This window comes from Equus przewalskii, chromosome 2, assembly GCF_037783145.1.
Source record: "Equus przewalskii isolate Varuska chromosome 2, EquPr2, whole genome shotgun sequence".
In the NCBI taxonomy this organism is placed as follows: domain Eukaryota; kingdom Metazoa; phylum Chordata; class Mammalia; order Perissodactyla; family Equidae; genus Equus; species Equus przewalskii.
Window position 1 is genome coordinate 28,692,538 of NC_091832.1, and position 18,852 is coordinate 28,711,389.

The 18,852-nt window shown below is 47.8% G+C and overlaps 1 protein-coding gene across 2 annotated transcripts in view; it reads right to left on the reverse strand.

Moving 5' to 3' along the window:
- Nucleotides 1-4,612: 4,612 nt before the first annotated feature.
- The window catches only part of ARID1A (AT-rich interaction domain 1A), a 67,393-nt gene continuing 53,153 nt past the window's right edge, over nt 4,613-18,852 (reverse strand). For both annotated transcript variants that reach the window (XM_070610577.1, XM_070610576.1), the window contains exons 9-20: nt 18,490-18,635; nt 18,285-18,394; nt 16,627-16,836; nt 13,865-14,072; nt 12,584-12,716; nt 12,242-12,414; nt 11,742-11,892; nt 11,526-11,660; nt 11,345-11,441; nt 9,978-10,869; nt 9,492-9,622; nt 4,613-7,676 (exon numbers count right to left, since the gene is read on the reverse strand). In XM_070610577.1, coding sequence (XP_070466678.1) covers nt 5,943-7,676; nt 9,492-9,622; nt 9,978-10,869; nt 11,345-11,441; nt 11,526-11,660; nt 11,742-11,892; nt 12,242-12,414; nt 12,584-12,716; nt 13,865-14,072; nt 16,627-16,836; nt 18,285-18,394; nt 18,490-18,635 — 4,120 coding nt within the window. In that variant the 3' untranslated portion in view covers nt 4,613-5,942. The remainder of the gene's footprint in view (nt 7,677-9,491; nt 9,623-9,977; nt 10,870-11,344; nt 11,442-11,525; nt 11,661-11,741; nt 11,893-12,241; nt 12,415-12,583; nt 12,717-13,864; nt 14,073-16,626; nt 16,837-18,284; nt 18,395-18,489; nt 18,636-18,852) is intronic.

Here is an 18,852-nt window from a genome sequence, read left to right on the forward strand (position 1 = left end):
CCAGTCTGCTTTTAGAGTCTGTAGCTAAAATGGAGCCTGCATGTACACAGGGAGCCAGCTGAGCGACCAGCGCTGTGGGAGAGCCAGAGATACAGAGCCATATCCCAGGGCTCCAGAAAGACTCTGCACCACCTAGCCACTGCCATTAAGAAGCAAATATCCCACACCACCAAGAAACCATTTCGTAATACAAATCCCTGACCTAAACAATGCAAGCAATGCATCACTGTTTCTAGAATCCTAGATTGTCAGAGTTACAGCATTTCTGTTTCTTGAACTTGCCTGGCTCTGCTTTGCTGTTTCCGTTGCTTGAAACACTTCACTTCTAGACCCCTACATTGGAATCCCAGCTGAAATGTTGCCTCGTCAAAGAGGCTTTCCCTGGCTACCCAGCCACAAACACCACCCTGTACTGTCCATCATCCTGTTCTGTTTCCTTCATAGCGCTTATCACTACCTAACTGTCCTGTCCATGAATTTGACTTGTTTTATTGTCTGTTTTCCTCTTATGGAATGAAAGCTCTTACGAGAGCAGAGGTCTTGTTCACCAGAGTATTATGAGCACTTAAAACAGTGCTTTGCACATTGTGTGTACTCAATAAAGTTCTGGTGAATAAGTCAATTTGTTTAACCTGATACTATATTTTCTGGATGAGGGAACTAAGGCTCAGAAAGGGAAAGTGACTGGCCTGAAGCTACACAGCTAGTGGCAGAGGTGGGACTTGAATTCAGGTCTCCAGCCTCTCTAGTTTTTTCTTCCACTCCACATTTTTTTTGTCTCCCCAAAGCCCCAGTACTTGGCTGTATATGCTAGTTATAAGTCATTCTACTTCTTCTATGTGAGCCACTGTCACAGCATGGCAACTGACAGGTGGTGTGGTTCTGTGACCAGGGAAGTGAACCTGGGCCACTGAAGCAGTGAGCGCAGAACTGTAACCACTAGGCCATGAGGGCTGGCTCCATGCCACACTATTTTAATCTTTCTCAGGTTTACCTCTTTTCCTCTCTTCCTTCTTTCCACATAATCCTACATAGGGTACACCGAGTCTTAGCAGCTCCTGCCTACTCTTTCCTCCTCTAAATTCCTATCTTACCTGTTTCATTTACTCAACAAAATAGTGCCAACTATATGACGAGATGAGGATGCAACACTGAACAAAACACCGTCCTTGTCCTCATGGAGATGATGATAATATTTACCTCCTGGATTTTATAGTGGTTGGCATAAAGTGCTCAATAAAGATGGGCTTGTTAATAACTCCCTGAACAAAAAGGGGAGTGAGTGATTTTCCCACTGGAGAGGAAATTTGGTAGTTCTCATGGAGCACTCTCCTCCCTGGAGCAAACTGACAACTCATTTCTCTCTGTAGTTGCCTTTTCTTGCTCCTGCCACCACATCTGCAGATGGCCTTGGCCCTTGGCTAGGCAGAGGAGCAGCCCAGTGTATCTATTCTCAGTAGTTCAGCTTCCTGATATTAAACTTTCTATGGTCTCAAACTTATGGGAATGATGCAGTAGCTGATACTGATCTGGGATGTTGGCTTTGAGGCCTTGCCAATTTGGGTTAAAAGTGACCACACAGGCCTCTGTCACTGCCAACTGTTAGCAGGCAGGGCTAATGCCCGTGATGACAGTCAGTTGTGCCTTACCAGAACTTTATGCTACTTTTTTGCTGTGAAAAGGGCATTCACTGGCAGTTTCGAAGGATGCTGCGTGATCCTTACATCCATCCTGAAACCTGGGTGGACCCAATCAGGTCTGGGACATTTACCAAAAGCATCCTTTTTGGCCTCTGTCGTATCACTTGAAGATGCCTATTCACCCCAGGACAAAGACCCCACCCTGCCTCCCAGTTGCAAGAGGCAAACACTGATCCTTTAAAGGCCATGGACGCTAGATATTTTTCACCCTTTCTTGGGTATTTGCCTTTCAGTAGTTAGAAAACCTTGACCCTACTTAGAGGCCTAGTGGGAAGCGCCTTAGCCACTTGGGGGTGGCAGTGGCTGCAAGGCAAAAGAGCCAATGAGGTTGAGAGTATTGTTTAGGCCAGACTTGGCTGCTCTCCAGCTATGAAAGAAGGTTAAGGTCATTTAGGGGGTGGGGAGGGAGGAGCCTGGGAAAAGAACTACTGGCCACACCCCTGGGTTCTCTACTGTTGAGGTTCTATTTGCTTCTCAAAAGCAAATTACTCACAGCTCAGTGGCTAGCAGTTCTCTTGGACCTGTGGTAACTCCAGTCAGAAACTGGAGACCAGGCTAGGCTCCCCCTACATTGCAGGAGAGCGGATGAAAGGAACCCAGGAAACCAAACTCCTAGGTAATGCTCCACACAGCCCAGAAATGCATTTTCTAGACTAGAAAGTGCAGTTCAAGAAGCCCGGAGCAAAAAGAGCCATTAGCAATATTGCTCACCAAAATATAGATATGAAAAGCTTCCCATTTAGGTTGTTCAGAAGAGTCCTAGGAAGGCATCTTGGTTAATGGAAGTTTAGCCAATTGTCTTTACCTTCTCTCAACAGAGAAATACTAATTATTCATTCCTATCCTTACCCAAATATTAACAACCACATCTGGTTTGAGGAACACTGATTGACATTCTTGGGACAATTTTACCTCACGCTAAATACAACAAAAACAAATCTTGCCTGCTGAGCTCCACAGCTGGATCATTACTCCTGATTATCCTGCGACCCAGAAAAGAGGCACAGTGAAACGTATTAGGAAGATCACGGGCCTTGGAGTCAGGAGGACCTATGCTTGGTGTGCGAGCTCAAACAAGCCACTTTCCTCAACTGCAAATTGGGAGCCAGAATACTGACCTCACAGGCACATACTGTTGTAGGATTATTTGATGTACTACGTCTGGTACACAAGTAGGTACTCAATAGAAAGCTATTGTTCCATGTGTCACTTCTAAGTGTCCACAATAATACCATTTTCTCTGTTACTGCTTCTGGTTTCTCCATTGTTTCCCTAAGGAAGTATATTAACAGAGAAGCTATATATTCCATCTAACATTAGCCTTTAAAAGTGACTGCATCTGGCCAACGTCTACGATTTCATTCAACAACTACTTATTAAGTGGCTACTGTGAGCCAGGCTGTGCTGTACGACATGGATGTAGCAGTGAACAAAATAATGGCCCCTGCCCTCAGCTGACATTCCAGAGAGACGACAGGTAAGTACAATATATGATAGGCCAGATGGTAACAAGTGCCATCAAGAAAAATAAGGCAGAAAAGGGAAATAAGGCAGGGAAGCAGACTGCTATTTTAAATAAGGTGGCTAGAAAAAGATTCACTGATATATCTGAGCAAAGACCTTAAGGAGATGAGGACTTGAGCCATGCGGTTATCTGGTCAGAGTATTCTGGACAGAGGGCACAGTAAGTGCAAAGGCAGTAAGGTGGAAACAGCCCTGTATCTTGGAGTGAGTGACAGATAAGAGACAATAGGAGATCAGAGGGATAATGGCAAGCTAGACAAGGGCCTCCGAGGTCACTGTAAGTCCATAATCGGGGTTTTCACTTACTCAGAGTGAGAAGCACTCAAGGATTTTGACCTGACTTAGGTTTTAAAGGGAACATTCTGGTTGCTATGTTGAGAACAGGTTTAATCATGCAAAGCAGAAGCAGGGAGGCTAGTGTGGAGGATATTTCAAGAACTCAAGAAAGATATGAAGTGTCTTGAACTACAGTGGTAGTAGCTGGGCTGAGGATTATTTTTTGCAGCGCTAACAGGCTGGATGCGGAAATGAAAGGAGTTGAGGATTTTTTTGCCAAGCAATGGAGTTACCATTTACCGAGAAAACTATGGGAGAGGCAAGTTTCTGGGGAAAGACAGGCATTTCAGACTGGGCGTGTTCAAATTAAATTTCCAAGCAGAGTTGTCAAGAAGGCAGCTAAGGGGCTGGCCTGTGGCCAAGTGGTTAAGTTTGAGCGCTCCGCTTTGGCGGCCCAGGGTTTTGCTGGTTCGAATCCTGGGCACGGACATGGCACCACTCATCAGACCATGCTGAGGCGGCGTCCATATGCCACAACCAGAGGCGCTCACAACTAGAATAGACAACTATGTACTGGGGGGCTTTGGGGAGAAGAAGAAGAAAAAAGATTGGCAACAGTTAGCTCAGACACCAATCTTTAAAAAAAAAAAAAAAAAAGGCAGCTAAATGCTTTAATCTGGAATCAGAGGAGAGCGCCAGTCTGGAAAAAATAAATGGTTAAGTTGGAGGCTGCCTCCAGACAAATAGGTGTCTTATTGTTAAAAATTTCTAAGAAAAACAGAGATCTTCCCTTTGCCAATTTATTTCCAAAAGTTTTTTTTTCTAGAGTATTAATTTATTTGGCCATTTAAACCCACTGTATCTCAAGAGGCTAACATGCTTTTTATGCCTAGAACTTCCTCTTACAGGTGAAAGCATCTCAGAACTTCCTTAAATTTAGACTTACGCTGTTGAATGTAAACTGGAACATGGTGCAGAAATGACAAGGTCCAAGACGCCACCATTAAGGGGAGAGCACACCAAGCAAGATTTGCAAAAACAGGACCAGCTCCATATCCTCAAAAGGTCAGCTTTTAAATAGTTTTAAAACAATAAAAAGCCTCACAAACGTCTTACCAAGATTTAATGTACATTTATTCTTAACACGTGGAACATATAGTATAAAGATTTCATACTGAATAAATGATATTCATTAAGCCAAAAAAGGAAAAAAGGAGGAATTTACATCAAGTTTTAGCTACATTGTTTGAAATACAAATATGCAGATTTTATCACTGAAAAAATCTCAATTGTGTTTCTTCATCAGGAACTTCAACTGAACCTAGAACTTTTTCACACCTCGATTAGAAAGAAAACAAAACAAAACAAAAACCCAGAAAAAAATAAACTATAAGTTGATTGGCTGCTGAGACAGCAAGGACTTTTTACAGAGACCTGTACAGCATCGCGCCAAGAGGGGCGATGTCTGGCAAGAGATTAAATAGCTGTGTCTCGCTTTGTGCAGGTCACCAACTTGTTAACTCGTCATACTATAAAGGGGTAGCTGGGAGGGGGACCAAACTGTGGGCATCCGAGGGTATGTGCAATGTACAACGTCATATATATACACACGTGGCAGCGCAGTCGCTGCAGCTAAAGGTTAAAACCAGTTCTAAGAGGTGATCTCAGGGTTATTCATACAATCAAGGAGGAGAGAAAGAGGTCAGGGTGTTGTAGGTTCACACATGATACTTTGGGGGAAAAGCCGTTTTTTTTTTTCTCCTCAACGTTTAACTAAAAACATTTTTAAAAACTACAGCTTGCTGCTGACCCAGCGTTTTCTCTTGTTTCCATGTGAGACATTATTATTACAGTATGTTTACAGTATCAGGTGTACAGTACAGTACATGAAAGGGTCTACACTCTACTGCACAGGCCTCTCCAGTGAACAGCGTCTGTCCACAACTGCGAACTTCTTGGCTCCTGCAAGATTGTGAATGTACAACAATAAACCACACACAGTTCAGCAGTCACCTTTTTTGTCCTTCAGGGTTTTTTTTGTATTTTTTTCCTCTTTTTTTTTTTACCATTAAAAACAGTTATGAAATGTGGCATCCCGTTGATGCAAGGACCGGGAAAGCCATTTTTATTTTATTTTTTTCCCCAAACTCACTGTAAACGACAGTAACTTTGGTTAAAATAAAAAAGTCTTCTATGTAGGCAGAGCTTTGTCTTTTCAAATAGGGTGGGGTCCTGAGGGGGTAAGGTGAGGACAAGGAACAGAAAGGGGGGAGGGGGCAGGGAGGAAAGAGAAATAGGAGAAACTTTTTTCCCAAGGGAGAAGCTGGACAGCACAGGGTAAACTGGATTCTGAGGTGGTTTTGCATAAATAAAGGGCAACAGTCAGTTTCTAAGTTCTCCACACACGCACACACACACAGGGAGGGAGGTGTCCCACGGCTGTCATGACTGGCCAATCAAAAACAGTACATCACAAATGACTTGTGAAACCAATGAGTTCATCAACGGTGATACAGAGATGTCCAACAGCCGTGACTCGTACAGCGTGAACTCCGAGTGGTTCTCGTCCACCTTGGCCAGGGCTAGCAGCGCGCGGGCAGCCCGCCGCATCATGTCCACACTAGTTGGCTCAAAGGGTGGATTCTGCATGTGGAGCAGGCTGGCCTGGCTCTGCTGGAACTGTGTGGCAGCAAGGCTGTCCTCCAGGAAGCCCAGGAGGTTGCCGATGCTGCCCTTCTGCACTGCAATGGCACGGGCTGCCAGGCTGTCGCCCTGCGCCAGGTTGGCCAGCAGTACCACGGCCATCTCCCGGCATACCGGGTTCTTTCGGTCACTGAGGAAGCGCACCATGGTGCTATACAACTTCTCCAGGCGGCTAAAGGGGGGCGTGGCCAGGATCAGGTCCACATTGTTGTCCTGGATGCTGAGTTTGCTGAGGGTTTCCAAGACCAGTCTTTGGGGGGAGAGGACGGCATTGGGGCCCAGGGTGGAGAAGGGGTCCTGGGCTTCAGCTGAAGGGCAGACTGCCCAGTGTAGGAGTCCGTCCAAGACAGGCAGGCAAATGCTCTCGGGGTATGGGGAGAGGTCCAACTGCCCCGAGATGTTGGCGAGCGTGACCAAAGTGTTTTCCCGCAGCATCTCCAAGCAGTCCCACCACCACTCCACTTTGTTGCAGCTCACCCCCTGGTCCTGCTCCTCCTCCTTCTCATAAGTTAGTGGTGCCTGCTTCCGTTCTGGGTGCTTGTGGTGTAGAAGGATCAGCTTGCCCAGGATCAGCAACAGCCCTGGGTGTTTGGACATCTCAAAGTCGTTGCCTGGCACAAATGACAGGCTTCGGATGGTATTGGAGACACAGACACAGCGTTTGGCAAGGGAATCCTGCCAGTCCAGAAGGGTACACAGTGGGGTCTCATCTTTACTGTGGGGTTCGTCCTCTAGGATTTTGATGTTCCGGTGGCTCTGTGCCGGGCTGATGCCAAATGGAAACTTGCTGCTCTCCTTGGTGGCCTCTGCAGTCTTAGCTCCCTCCTCGGTCAATGTGCTAGACCGAGTGGACAACATGTCATCCATAGTGGCTGTGATCCGTTTTTCTGGAGGGCCATCAGGTGGGGGACCCTCCTGCTCTGTTGTCCCTGGTGTACCCTCTGCCGCTGTGACAAGTTTCCGGGTGACTGGTGGGTAGGGCACTTGAGGCCGGGTAGGCAGCAGCTCTGTCTTGCTCTCAAAGTGGGTCTGGATATGCTCAGTGGTGTCCCCCCCACCAATCCGCCAGTGTAGCAGGCCACTGTCAAACTCCTGCACGCGCCCAAGCTTATCTGAGCAGTCTACCACAAATGGGTCGTTCTTCTGCACAATCTTTACTGGAAGCTTGTCAAACTTACTAATCAGTTTCTCCTCACTATTCTCTGAGGCTGCCTTATCCTTGCCCGAAAAGGCCATCTCCTCATCATTTTCAACTACTTCCTCTTCTTCTTCCTCCTCTAGTTTAGGACCTAGAAGGTCTTCCTCCTCCTCCTCCCCCTCCATGGGTGCTGGACTAGACGCCTTGCTGAATCTCCCAGGGTCCAGTAGTGTTCTCTGTCCTGGATCACCCACCTCATACTCCTTTAAAATGCCAAAGATTTCGATCAGGCAACGTCGGAAATATTCCACAAGGAGCTCTAGCAACCCTGGGAGCTAAAAGAGAAAGAAGAGGAAATAAAGGCAAAAAGTGGGCTAAGAAGAGAATCCTTAACTTGAGAGACTTCCCAAGGTCTTCCACCTAATCTCCGCCCCGATTCCTTCTAGGGCAGACATCTGTATCGCGGGGAAAGGCAGAACCGCTCCCTTCCAAAGGTTCTCTATAGAATGAGTCGTTTAATCTCTCTTATGCCTAGCACAAAATTCTTATTTCTGCCCAACCTACCTTCATGTAAACCTGCCTACAGCAGGATAGAGACGCTGACAAATGGCTCTGTACCTCATCTACCAGCGCCACCCATCTCTCAGCCTCCTCTTTCCCAAGCAATTTCTGCTTTTCTTCACCAGGTCCAGTTTCCTACCCATTGGTCAATGCCATTGTTCCCCTTAGGATACTCTACATCCCACTGCCAAGCAGAACCCAAGGCTAGGCAAGGTTGGATGACCCTTCCAAATGAAATGAGAGAGGGGCTGCAGTATGGTCAGATGGTCATCTGCTCTCTTCTCCAAGCTCCTCAACATTCCAGGAGGCTAGACCTCCATGAATCATGCAACATAATGAGTGCGATGAAGCTTCAGCTCTCCAAACACTGGTCCAAGCTGATGCTAGGTAGATCCAAATTCCAGCTTGGATCCTGTATAGGCCATTTACTTCTAGAAGAAAACACTAATCTCCAGTCAGATTAATTGCTGGCTGAACAGTATAGCAGAATGGAAAAAATAAGGGCTTTAGAATCAGAAAGATCTAGGTCTGAATTCTGGCTCTTCCAGGATCTAGCTGTGTGATTTAAACTCTCTAAGTTGTAGGTTTTCCATTGAAAATGATGGAAATTCCTAAACTTTACAGAGTTGTTCTGAGGTCTAAATGTAATATGTCAAATGCCTGTCATATGGAAATTGCTCAATCAGTATCTGTTCCTTTTCTTTCTCATGGGAGGCAATATTTTGCAATGGACATAAAGTCAGCCTTTGGAATCAGAAAGACTCTGCTGACAGCTGTGTGAACCTGGGCAAAGGTAAGACTCAGCCTATTTACTCATCTCTCAGTGGCCACATCTGCCTCAGAAGGCTGTTGTGAAGATGACATGAAAGAAAATACGAAGGACGTGGCACAAAGTGAAGGCACAATAAATGGCAACTACTAATAACAATGTCCCCCCTGCCCCTGGTCAGCTCCTTGACAGACGGGTTGCTGGGTACTAATGATGATCAAAACAAAGAGTAGGATGGTGCAGCAGAAACTCTTCCAGCTATTGGGAAAACTCTCAAGTGCACGTCATGTAGAGAGAGGCTCTGAGAAAAACCTCTGCAAGAACATCATTAAACCCAGCCTGCCACCTCAAGAATACTTCTTTACACTTCCCATTCTACACCTTAGAAAAATGGGTTCAACAAAGCCCTCTTCTATTCAGAGCAGATGAAGTGAGAAAGGGAAAAATAAAGAAACTGCTCTGCTCACTGATAAAGACCAGAGGTTCTTCTTGGTAGTCAAGAAAATATGGTGTCCTCACTTACATCAACAGAATCTGTATTTCTTACTAATACCAAAAAGTTTCTCTCAAATTCCCTTTGAAGTCAATCCTGATACCTTACACAAATTCTTCTTCTTCTCAGTATTCTGGGCCCATGGCCAGTGGCAAGGTACTGGCATGGGATCAAAGCACTCGCATGGAAGACAGAGAGGAGCAAGAGACAGGCAACCACGTTGGTCAGGGATGGCTTAATTTCCTGTGTCACTGAGCACCATCTACTTCAAGAAGATCCCAGGCCCTCCCAATCTTCCAGGGTTCCCCAGGCACCACCTGTACTCACCTGACTGAGGTTGAAGGTCATGATGCTGTTGTCATCATACAACAGGATGTTAATGGTGTCTAATGCCCACGTGCTCTCTGCCAGCAGCCCAGACTTGAGGGACATCATTACCCGCCATGCCTCCGGGGTTCCTGAAATAAACCTCCATGTGGTCCATCCACCAAGCCAGGGTTGGCTGGAGGCCCCCCCAGGGCTGATCCATCAGTCAGGCTACTCTGAAGATAACACATGGTGAGAGGCAGTTCCTAACTGAGAGATGAGGTACCTGCCCCTCGTGGCTAGGCTCTCTCAGGACATCACTGCATGGCGATTCCTTTATGTAAAGCCTGAAATCAGCTGATTTCTTCCTTATCCAAAGTTCTTTGGTTCTATTTTAGTCAACACTGGACCAGATTTTACCTCATCCAGAATATCAGGATGGAGAGACAACAATGGACAAGATGGAAAGGGGCAGATTAAGCAACCCAATCAGGGAGGTCTCCTTACCGATGTCTTTCATTGTGAGGCGCCTCCTCTGCTTCAATACAGGCTGTGTGGCTTCAACAGAACCAGGTGGGAAGGTGATGTCCCGCCGAATCATGGGGGGCTGCACAGGGGCAGGTGCTATGTGTGAGGCAGGTACTGGGGGACCTGCCTTCTGCATCTTCATCCCAGAGTGCAGGAATGGAGACTTGCTGGGAGAGGTGCGGTTCTCCATTGGCCGGGGCAGGGGAGCAGGGCTGGATACCTGAGGAATGTGATTCTGCATGCTTGGTGGGGGCTGGTAGTTGGATGGAGGGGGCCTTGTCATGGGGGGAACAGGGGCAGAGGGACCATATGGGGGCTGGCGTGTGCCATGGGAAGGCCACGGGCCTTCATGGTTGGCCCTCTGATCCGTGTGCAGCATTTCATCTGTTCGGTTCACGCCATGATAGGCAGGGCCCTGGGGGGCAGAGCCCGTGTTCTGCCTGTTGGCATAATTGTAGGTCATGTCATTACGCCCCTGCCACATAGTGCCTTGCTGAGCAACTTCAGCCGATGCCTGTATGGGGCCGCCCATCATTTGCGGTGGCATGGTCTGCTGGGCATTGGAGCCAGGGGGTGCAGAGACACGGTCTCGGCCAAACTGGAATGGAAACTGGTTCTGGGGGCCACCTGCTGGTCGGCGCTCAGTAGCAGCAGCAGCAGTGGCAGGATAGGCATTGCCATACTGGTTGTACACATCTTGCTGAGGAGAAGGCTGGGCAGCTTGTTGCTGGCTGGCAGGCTGGGGCTGGGCTGGGGGCAGTTGCTGCTGTTGGGGCTGCCCCTGCCCTGTGCTGTATGGCACGCTGTACATCTCCCCTTCGTGCCGCTTGGCAGGAGGGCCATATGTGCCATCCATCGGCCGCTTGTAATTCTAAGACAGGGACAAGCAGAGGGGAAGTTAATACTCTCCCCTCAGGGACACAAGGCCCACAGCTGCCAAGATGGCTATACCACACACTTACTAGGCTTACTTCTGCCCCGTAAAAGAAAGGACACAGACTCCAAGGGAACAAAGGAATCACCTTCATAAATTATCTTTTGAAGTTGTTTCTGAAAGCAAGAATTATTCTCTATGCCCCTCTGGCTCTCCCTTGCTCTAAGTAGAAAAACATCGAAAAGTTCAAAAATCAAGGCTTGTTTCTAGCCCTTTTGTAGAATTAGAGAGACTGGACTGGACTCCAAACAGAGAAGAGATTGCAGGCTTGGCTCTTTAGGCACAACTGGCTATTCGGGTGGGAGAACAACACCAAATCACCTAAAGCGAGCTGCTTAGACTTTTCAACCTAGTTTTCTCACTGGCTCTCAAGGGGAACCTGTGTGCCAGTCCACCCTGCTACCCTCCTCACCTGCTGCTGCTGCTGATACATTGTGGTCTGCTGGCTGGGGAAAGGGCTGCCAGAAGGGGTGCCTTGAGTGGGGAACTGATTGCCATAGGAATCATGTCTGCAGGAAAGAGAAAAACAGAGGATCAGGGTGGGAAACGGCAAAGCCTGAGCCACAGCAGCACTGAGACCAGGCTTCACTCACCGTTGCTGCTGCTGCTGCTGCTGTGGGGGGTAGCGGCTAGGAGAATACATCCCCGAGTCTGGGTTGGAAGGCATGAGATTCGGCTGTGGAGCTCCAGTGCCCATGTTTCCCTCGGGTCCTATTCCAGGCTCCGTCCTAAACACAATCGGAGAAGAAGATTGAGTCCACTATAGCTGTGGGGTGCTGGGATGGGACAGGAGTCGGGGCCATGCTTACCTCACTCTGTCATAAGGACCTCCATAGGGATAGTGCTGTCGCGGTCCCATCGCCACATTTCCTAGCCCAGGGCCGGCAGCTCGACTGTAGGGGTCCCCCATCCCGCCATTGGGGCCCTGCCCTGAGGACATGAAGGGATCACTCCCTGGAGCTGAGTGCAGAAAGGAAGGCAATGAGCACATGGGTAGGTCAGCAGGCCTAGCAATCTACACCTTGCTTGCCCCACAGACTCAGGCCCTTAGGTTTGTTCCTATTGTTTTCCTGACAGGTTCAAAACAGAGATCTAAAGAGCCCCCAACAAGCAAAGAGCACATACTTGTTAAGGGGTGACAAAGTGAAGCCAGGGAGAGGGAGACAAGAAAGGAGGGAGGGGTGGTTAGGTCCGGAAATGCCTTATCTCAGAGGATGGCTCGACAAGAACCCTGAACCACTTTCAAGATATCCCCCCCATTTCCCTGGCCCTTGTCATCAAGGGCACAAGGCCAACAGCAATTGGTCACCTTTCCTCATGCTGCCATAAGGATCCTTATTTGGCTCGTAGGACATGCGCCCCATCATGTCAGAGGTATTCATACTGGGCTGGTACCCAGGGTTTGGAGTCATGGAATTCCGCTTCTGGAATGTGGGGTCACTTCCATCAGGAAAGGCATCCTGGATCCCGACTGAATTGCTCCTGCCCCAGAATGAGGAAAGCCAATTAAACCCCAAATAAAGCAATTCCTCTGATAATGCAGGGCACACGGGAATCAGTGGGTGGGCAGGCAGAGCAGGGACCACCAGGCTGCACAGGAGCTCATGCACCTCTGCCTAGGATCCCCCAAACCACCTGCTCCTGGCCTTACCTCATGCCTGGCAAGGGGGGGATCTGACTGTGTGGTGTGGATGCTGGAGTCGGTGGCTTCAGGTCTCCTCCTTCTGCCATGGAACTGCTGGTTGACTGAGGTGTCTGCGGCCCCTGCATAGATCCTGATCCCGCTGTGGACAGAGATATAGGGTGAGCAGGAAAGGGTTTAACTCTCATAGAAACACACAAATGCCCTGGGATCTCTTTGGAAAAGTTTGTTATATGGCTAACGCTAGAGTTCTTTAAAGCCTAAACCACCCTTCTCAGCAAGGGATCTTGCAAGGCCAGGTAATAAAGGTAATTTGAGGGCTCTATTGCTCCCTGCTGCTGCTTCACGTTCGGAGGAGGGGAGTGATGTGGCGACGCCATCATCATGCTGGTGATTCCTTGAGTCTCTGCCAGCTTCCCTGACTACTTCTCTTTACTCCCCCAAAGACCCTGTCTCACCTATTAAATTCTAGAATGCTGGTACACAAGCTCCCAGTCAGAGACCCTGAAATCCTCGGGAGGGAGGTTCCATCTTACCCCAAACTTGCAGTGCACTTTAGGAGCCTAGGCCTTCCTATTCTTAAGCATCTAACACACTGTCACCACTCAAGTTCAAATGTTCCTCTAAGCTGATGAGAACAGAACTACCAGTAATTAATGTTTCCATTAGTTACCATTCCCAGCAGCAGATATCCTAATGCTTAGGCCTCCCCAGCTGATGAGTCATCTCAGGCACTCATTACACCCTCAGAGGTCAACACCAGGGCACATGTGTTTACACCCACCTTCGAGGAGCCCTGGCCTTCTTCCCTCCTCATGCTTGCCCAGGCCCCAGCCTCCTCTCAGAAAGGAGGGTGGGCAGAGGCACTCCCATCAGAGAATTCCATTCATATCCCCTCCCCACCCCCTCCTTCCCATTCATTAACATCTCAGCTCCCTGGGGAATTCAGGGCTCTAGTCTGAGCTGCATTCTAAGGCACTGACATCAGTGGGCCAAAGCTCCCAGATGGCCCAGCCTCACTGCTATTTGTCAGATCTCCTCACTCCTCTGATGTCCCTCCCACTCACTAGTTTACAAACATTTGGCAAGATGCCAGGTGCACAATGAAAATTAAAACTTCAGGGCTGCTGCAGACTACCTCCCAAGGGAGTTGCCACTGCCCGCGCTTTAGTCTGCCAGCCCTGTGGTACGGCAGGGCAGAGCACACATCCCTGGTGGCAGGCACCACTGAATAAGGAGCCTAGACTCTTGAAGGATGACCCTTGAAGGGGCCGCTCACCCGATCCTTACCAGGAGAGGGAGGCTGGATCTTGGGCTGAGACTTCTTGGAATCAGCAGCTGCAAAGATGTCTGGGGGAGGGTCTTCTCCCCGTTCAATCTTGCACTCAAAGGCATAGAGACACTGGATATACTGCTTTTTCAACGAGCTGGCAGCACTGCTTGAGGTGCCGACATTGAGGTTGGTTGCAAGTTCCCGCCATTTTTTGTTCTTGTTGACCTGTACAACCAACCAGGAGAGTTGGGCTATATCTTCCAACTGGTCTTTCTGCCCACAAGCCCCAAACGCCATCAGGCTACCAGGTACTCATCTCTTGTGGAATCACAGTTCTCAGTTAATGACAAAAATTAACCCTGCTTGGTAGATGGTCCACAACAAACGTTAAATCCACGGCTGGCTTCCCTCTACCCTCACTAGGCTCTATCCATGGATCATTGCAACTATCAGACAATGCTTATTCAAAATAGGGCAAGTTTCACATCACTATTAGAGAGAGCAGAATCCAGAAGGTATGGTTTTTCCTTTACACAAGTGTAGTGCTGAAAAGTGGTGTAAAAATAACCAGCAGATCCAAATACTATTTTAAATGCACCAATAAAAACTAACATTTTATAAAATGGAGATGTGTGCTAATATCAATGATCACCCTGCCTGACTTACTTTGTCAAACTGGGGGTTTTCACATCTGATTTTTTTTCTTAGGGGCTCCTTGCAAATTTGACATTCTTGTGCCACTGCTCCCCTGCATCTCAATGACATATAATTACAAGCCCCTTTCCCTTCCCAGTCACTGTCCTGATTGTCCAGGAGATGCTCCAGGCCCTATGACTTCTTTTGTACCTTCTCAGCAGTCAGGCTACAGTTCTGCCTCCTTTCCTCGGTTTCAGGACACATTGACCAAGGCCATTCCCCCAGTTCCTACAATTAGTCTTTCTGTTCTAGCCAGGCAGGTCTCCTTCTTCATGTTTTTTTTTTTAGGAAGATTAGCCCTGAGCTAACATCTGCTGCCAATCTTCCTCTTTTTGCTGAGGAAGACTGGCCCTGAGCTAACACTCATGTCCATCTTCCTCTACTTTCTTTATATGTGGGACGCCTGCCACAGCATGGCGTGCCAAGCAGTGCCATGTCCGCACCCGGGATCCAAACCGGCAAACCCTGGGCCGCTGAAGCGGAACATGTGAACCTAACCACTGCACCACCGGGCTGGCCCCTGAGTGAGTCTTAAAGGTTGGAGATGGCGTTGGTAGGGTATATTCTAGACTCCTGCTCATCTCCATGCCATCTGGACCAGTCAATGGAAGGGCCCCTTCCTCTCTCTAAACCCTACTAATCCTTTAGAAAAGCTGAGAATTCATCTTTTGCCTTCTTGGAGCCTTCACAAACTAACTTATTACAGCACTCTTTCTTCTCTGAACCCTCACTGTCTTTAGAGTTCAATTACATCATAGCATCCCAAAGGTTGGCATCCTTTTGAAAAATGAAAGACAGGCCCAGGCTTTGGGATTCCCTCTACATCTCATCTTAGGTTCAGTGAATCCCCAAGCCCATCCAATCAAAAGTATGCCAAATCTAATCCAATTCCCCCTTTCCCTACAGGCAGGAGAGGCCTGACTATGAGAGCTCAATGCCAGGGAGAATGGCAGGAATAAACCAGGGTCACCTCAGAAGCCTGCTGTGGCTTTGCTTCCCACGCCAGTTATGTGGCAGTGTGCACGTGTCTTGTTTTGTTTTGTTTTCCTTTGTGGGGGAAGGGAATAAAGCCTGAAGGGAGAAGGAATTCATAACTGACTGTTGGTTGGCTTCATTCCAATCACTTTCTTTTCTGCTGGTGACAGCTGTTTTCCTCTTCTGATTTAGAAGGTTTGGAATATGCCTGTCCCCGCCACGCCTCCCCCTGAGCTCAGCCACAAACTCAGATCCAACAGCAGGTTCCTGGTCTGATGACTACAGAGTACACGTAGGAGGAAAGTTTGCAAGGCAGTGCACTGCCTCACCTGTTTGCATCCTGGGCTGAGTATAAAACAGAAGTGTAAGGTACCGGGGCAGGGGCAGGGCTCAAGGAGGCGTTCAGTTCAACGGTTTTCAGCATACATTAATCCATTCACTTACGTCTCCCATACAGATTAACTAAACACAATTTCCACCTACGTCTTCCTTGATAAACCACTTCTACTAAATAGCTCCTGAAATCCGCTCTCCACTGGGAAGCTTCCTGGAACAAAAGGGTCAGCAGCTACTCTGACTGTCCCTGTACCATCTTACAGACCAATTTATGTGGCAGAAATCTTGCTGAAAACTTTATTATTTCTAGCTTTTGACAGTCTAATAGGGTACATACTGTCCCTACTTTACAGATAAGAACAATTAGGGCTCAGGGTGGTTATACACCTTGATTAAGGTTCACATATGTTGTAAGTGGCTAAGAAAGAATTCAAAACTAGGCCCATCTCTCCAAACCTTTCCCTTGTCTACTATGCCAAACTGCCTCCCATGGAATCAGAATGCCCAAAGACTTTCTCTGTCTGTGCACCCCAGTAGGACCCTAGACATATGGTAAACTTAATGCTAATACTTCATACTACTCAGGGAGGTCTCAGCCTCCTGCCTTTGCCTTATCTTCTGGAAGCCCCATGCTCCCCAGCCTGTCAGTATATGACTCAGAGAGCAGGAGAAGGTGACGTCCCTGTGGGATGCATGACACCAGGTGAGGCCACTGAGTACCTAGAGAGAGGCTTGTTGAAACCACAGGGGAAGCCAAGTGCCAGGCACTCACCTGAGTCAATCCACCAATCTCCTTCACAGACACATAGAGGCGATACAGGTCCAGAGGTTTCCTACCCACAGCAGGCAGATTTGTCATGCCCATGGCTTTCTCTTCCGTGAAGGCCAGATAACGGTCCACCCACATCTTCCTCTCAGGCTCACCACCCAGCTCATACAACTTGGTGATTTTCTCATTGGTTGTAGTAGAAGAACTGGATTTCTGGAAGGGGTGGATCAAGATTCATAAGAACCAGTCAGATTCAAAGCCTATGCTAAGGGTCTTAGAAGTCCCTTGAATAGGCCAGTGGTAAAGCTTCTTATTCTGCCCTGCCTTTGCAAGGTTGAAACACCTTCCTGCCCTGCCTTTGCAAGGTTGAAAGATCAAAAGGGAGCCAGAAAGGAAGAAGTGAACACCAACTATATATTATGTATTGGGTGCTGTGGTAGATGCCTTTACATACTAGGTATCATAAATTATCCTTCTCCTAAAAGATAAGGAAGCAGGCACAAGGAGGCCATGCCTAAGATTTCACAGCTTTTAAGTAGCAGGGCTGAGTCTCAAACCCTTGTTCTACCTGACATCAACGTCACTACTACTCCCACACTATTACCCAGTGGACGCACTTTTATAGACTGTTTCAGAGAACTTGAGAAACTCAGAATGTGATCTTAAGACAATGGGTTGGACTAAAATGCAAAGAAACTCTTCCTCCTCTCAAGAAAGCAAAAGTCTCCCACCTGCTTGAAAGGTGTTGGATATTATCCTGTTTAAGATGGGAGGACGGCTAAAAGGGTCTGGAAGCCAGAGGTAAAGGTCCACAGGAAGTGGCACCTATGATTTTTATTTCTTCTCCTTTATAAAATAGGGAAAATGAGGTATGACAAAGGACAGAGATGTTTCAAATGGCTCAAATGCTGACTAGGTCCCCAGACTGTCACATAGCCCAACAGACAGCACACTCAGAACCAATCTACAAGGAGGCCAAGGATCCAAACCCCACCTGCCTCATCTCTCCTTAATAGAACACAGGGCACCAACCATTCCTACTGCTCTGAGTAAGGTCCAGGAAGAGAAGAGCAACTAGCTGCCCATGGCACACACCATCCATCAGTGCATGGGGATGGGGCACAGTTTCACAGAGGGCAGTACAGAGAATTCTACACTGCAGGTCTGGCATTTCCTCCATAACAGACAGCTGTGAGAACATTATGTTATTTACATCAGCACCCCTTAGGCTAACTCAAACCTAATTCAATAAGTTATTATCCTGGGACCCTTTATGATAGGAAGAGGCAACAGTAGCTGTTTCCAGGATGGTCTAGTTGTTGTCATAAAAGGCTGGAGTCTAGTCATCCTCTTTTCTTTTTCCTTCCTTTTTTTTTTAAAGATTTTATTTTTTCCTTTTTTCTCCCCAAAGCCCCCCAGTACATAGTTGTATATTTTTTGTTGTGGGTCCTTCTAGTTGTGGCATGTGGGACGCTGCCTCAGCGTGGTTTGATGAGCAGTGCCATGTCCACGCCCAGGATTCGAACCAACGAAACACTGGGCCGCCTGCAGCGGAGTGCGCGAACTTAACCACTCGGCCACGGGGCAAGCCCCTCTTTTTCCTTCTTATTACTGAAAGGATGGGAGAGAAAGTTGAGAGGCGTCAAGGTATAAATCATTACCTTGGATTTGGATTCTGTCTTGGGTGTCCCATCTGCCTTGTTGTTCATTTTGGTGGCTGGAGTTAACTTGACATCCCCAAGGCCCATCATTTCTGGGCTGGCTGCCATCCCTATAAAAGAGGAAAAAATTCTCAAGTCCAATAGGTTTGTGACATGAAGAACATTCTGGAAGAATTCCCTGGGGTGAACAATGACTAGAACTTACCTGCTGAATTGTTGGCCATGGTTCCACCCATGGGATATGGGGGTCCCTGAGGGTTGATCATGCCAGCCATACTATTAATCCCTTGTCCATAGGGAGGTCCAGTTCCCATCATGCCCCCCTGATTCATATTGGGGTAGCCTGGTGGCCTGAGGAAGATGAATGAAAGTGAGAAAGGCTAGAGTTAGAAACACTGAGCTTTCAGATTTGGACTTGAGCCAAATAGGGTTGTGTGGCTTATAAGGAAAAAGTTTATTGGTCTCCCAAACCACAACCAGGCACCACCTGACCTAGATAGTCTTCTCTCCTACGTCCCACAAAAGGTTCTAACAGGGTTTAAGCTCCAAGTAAGAAACCATAGCTCAA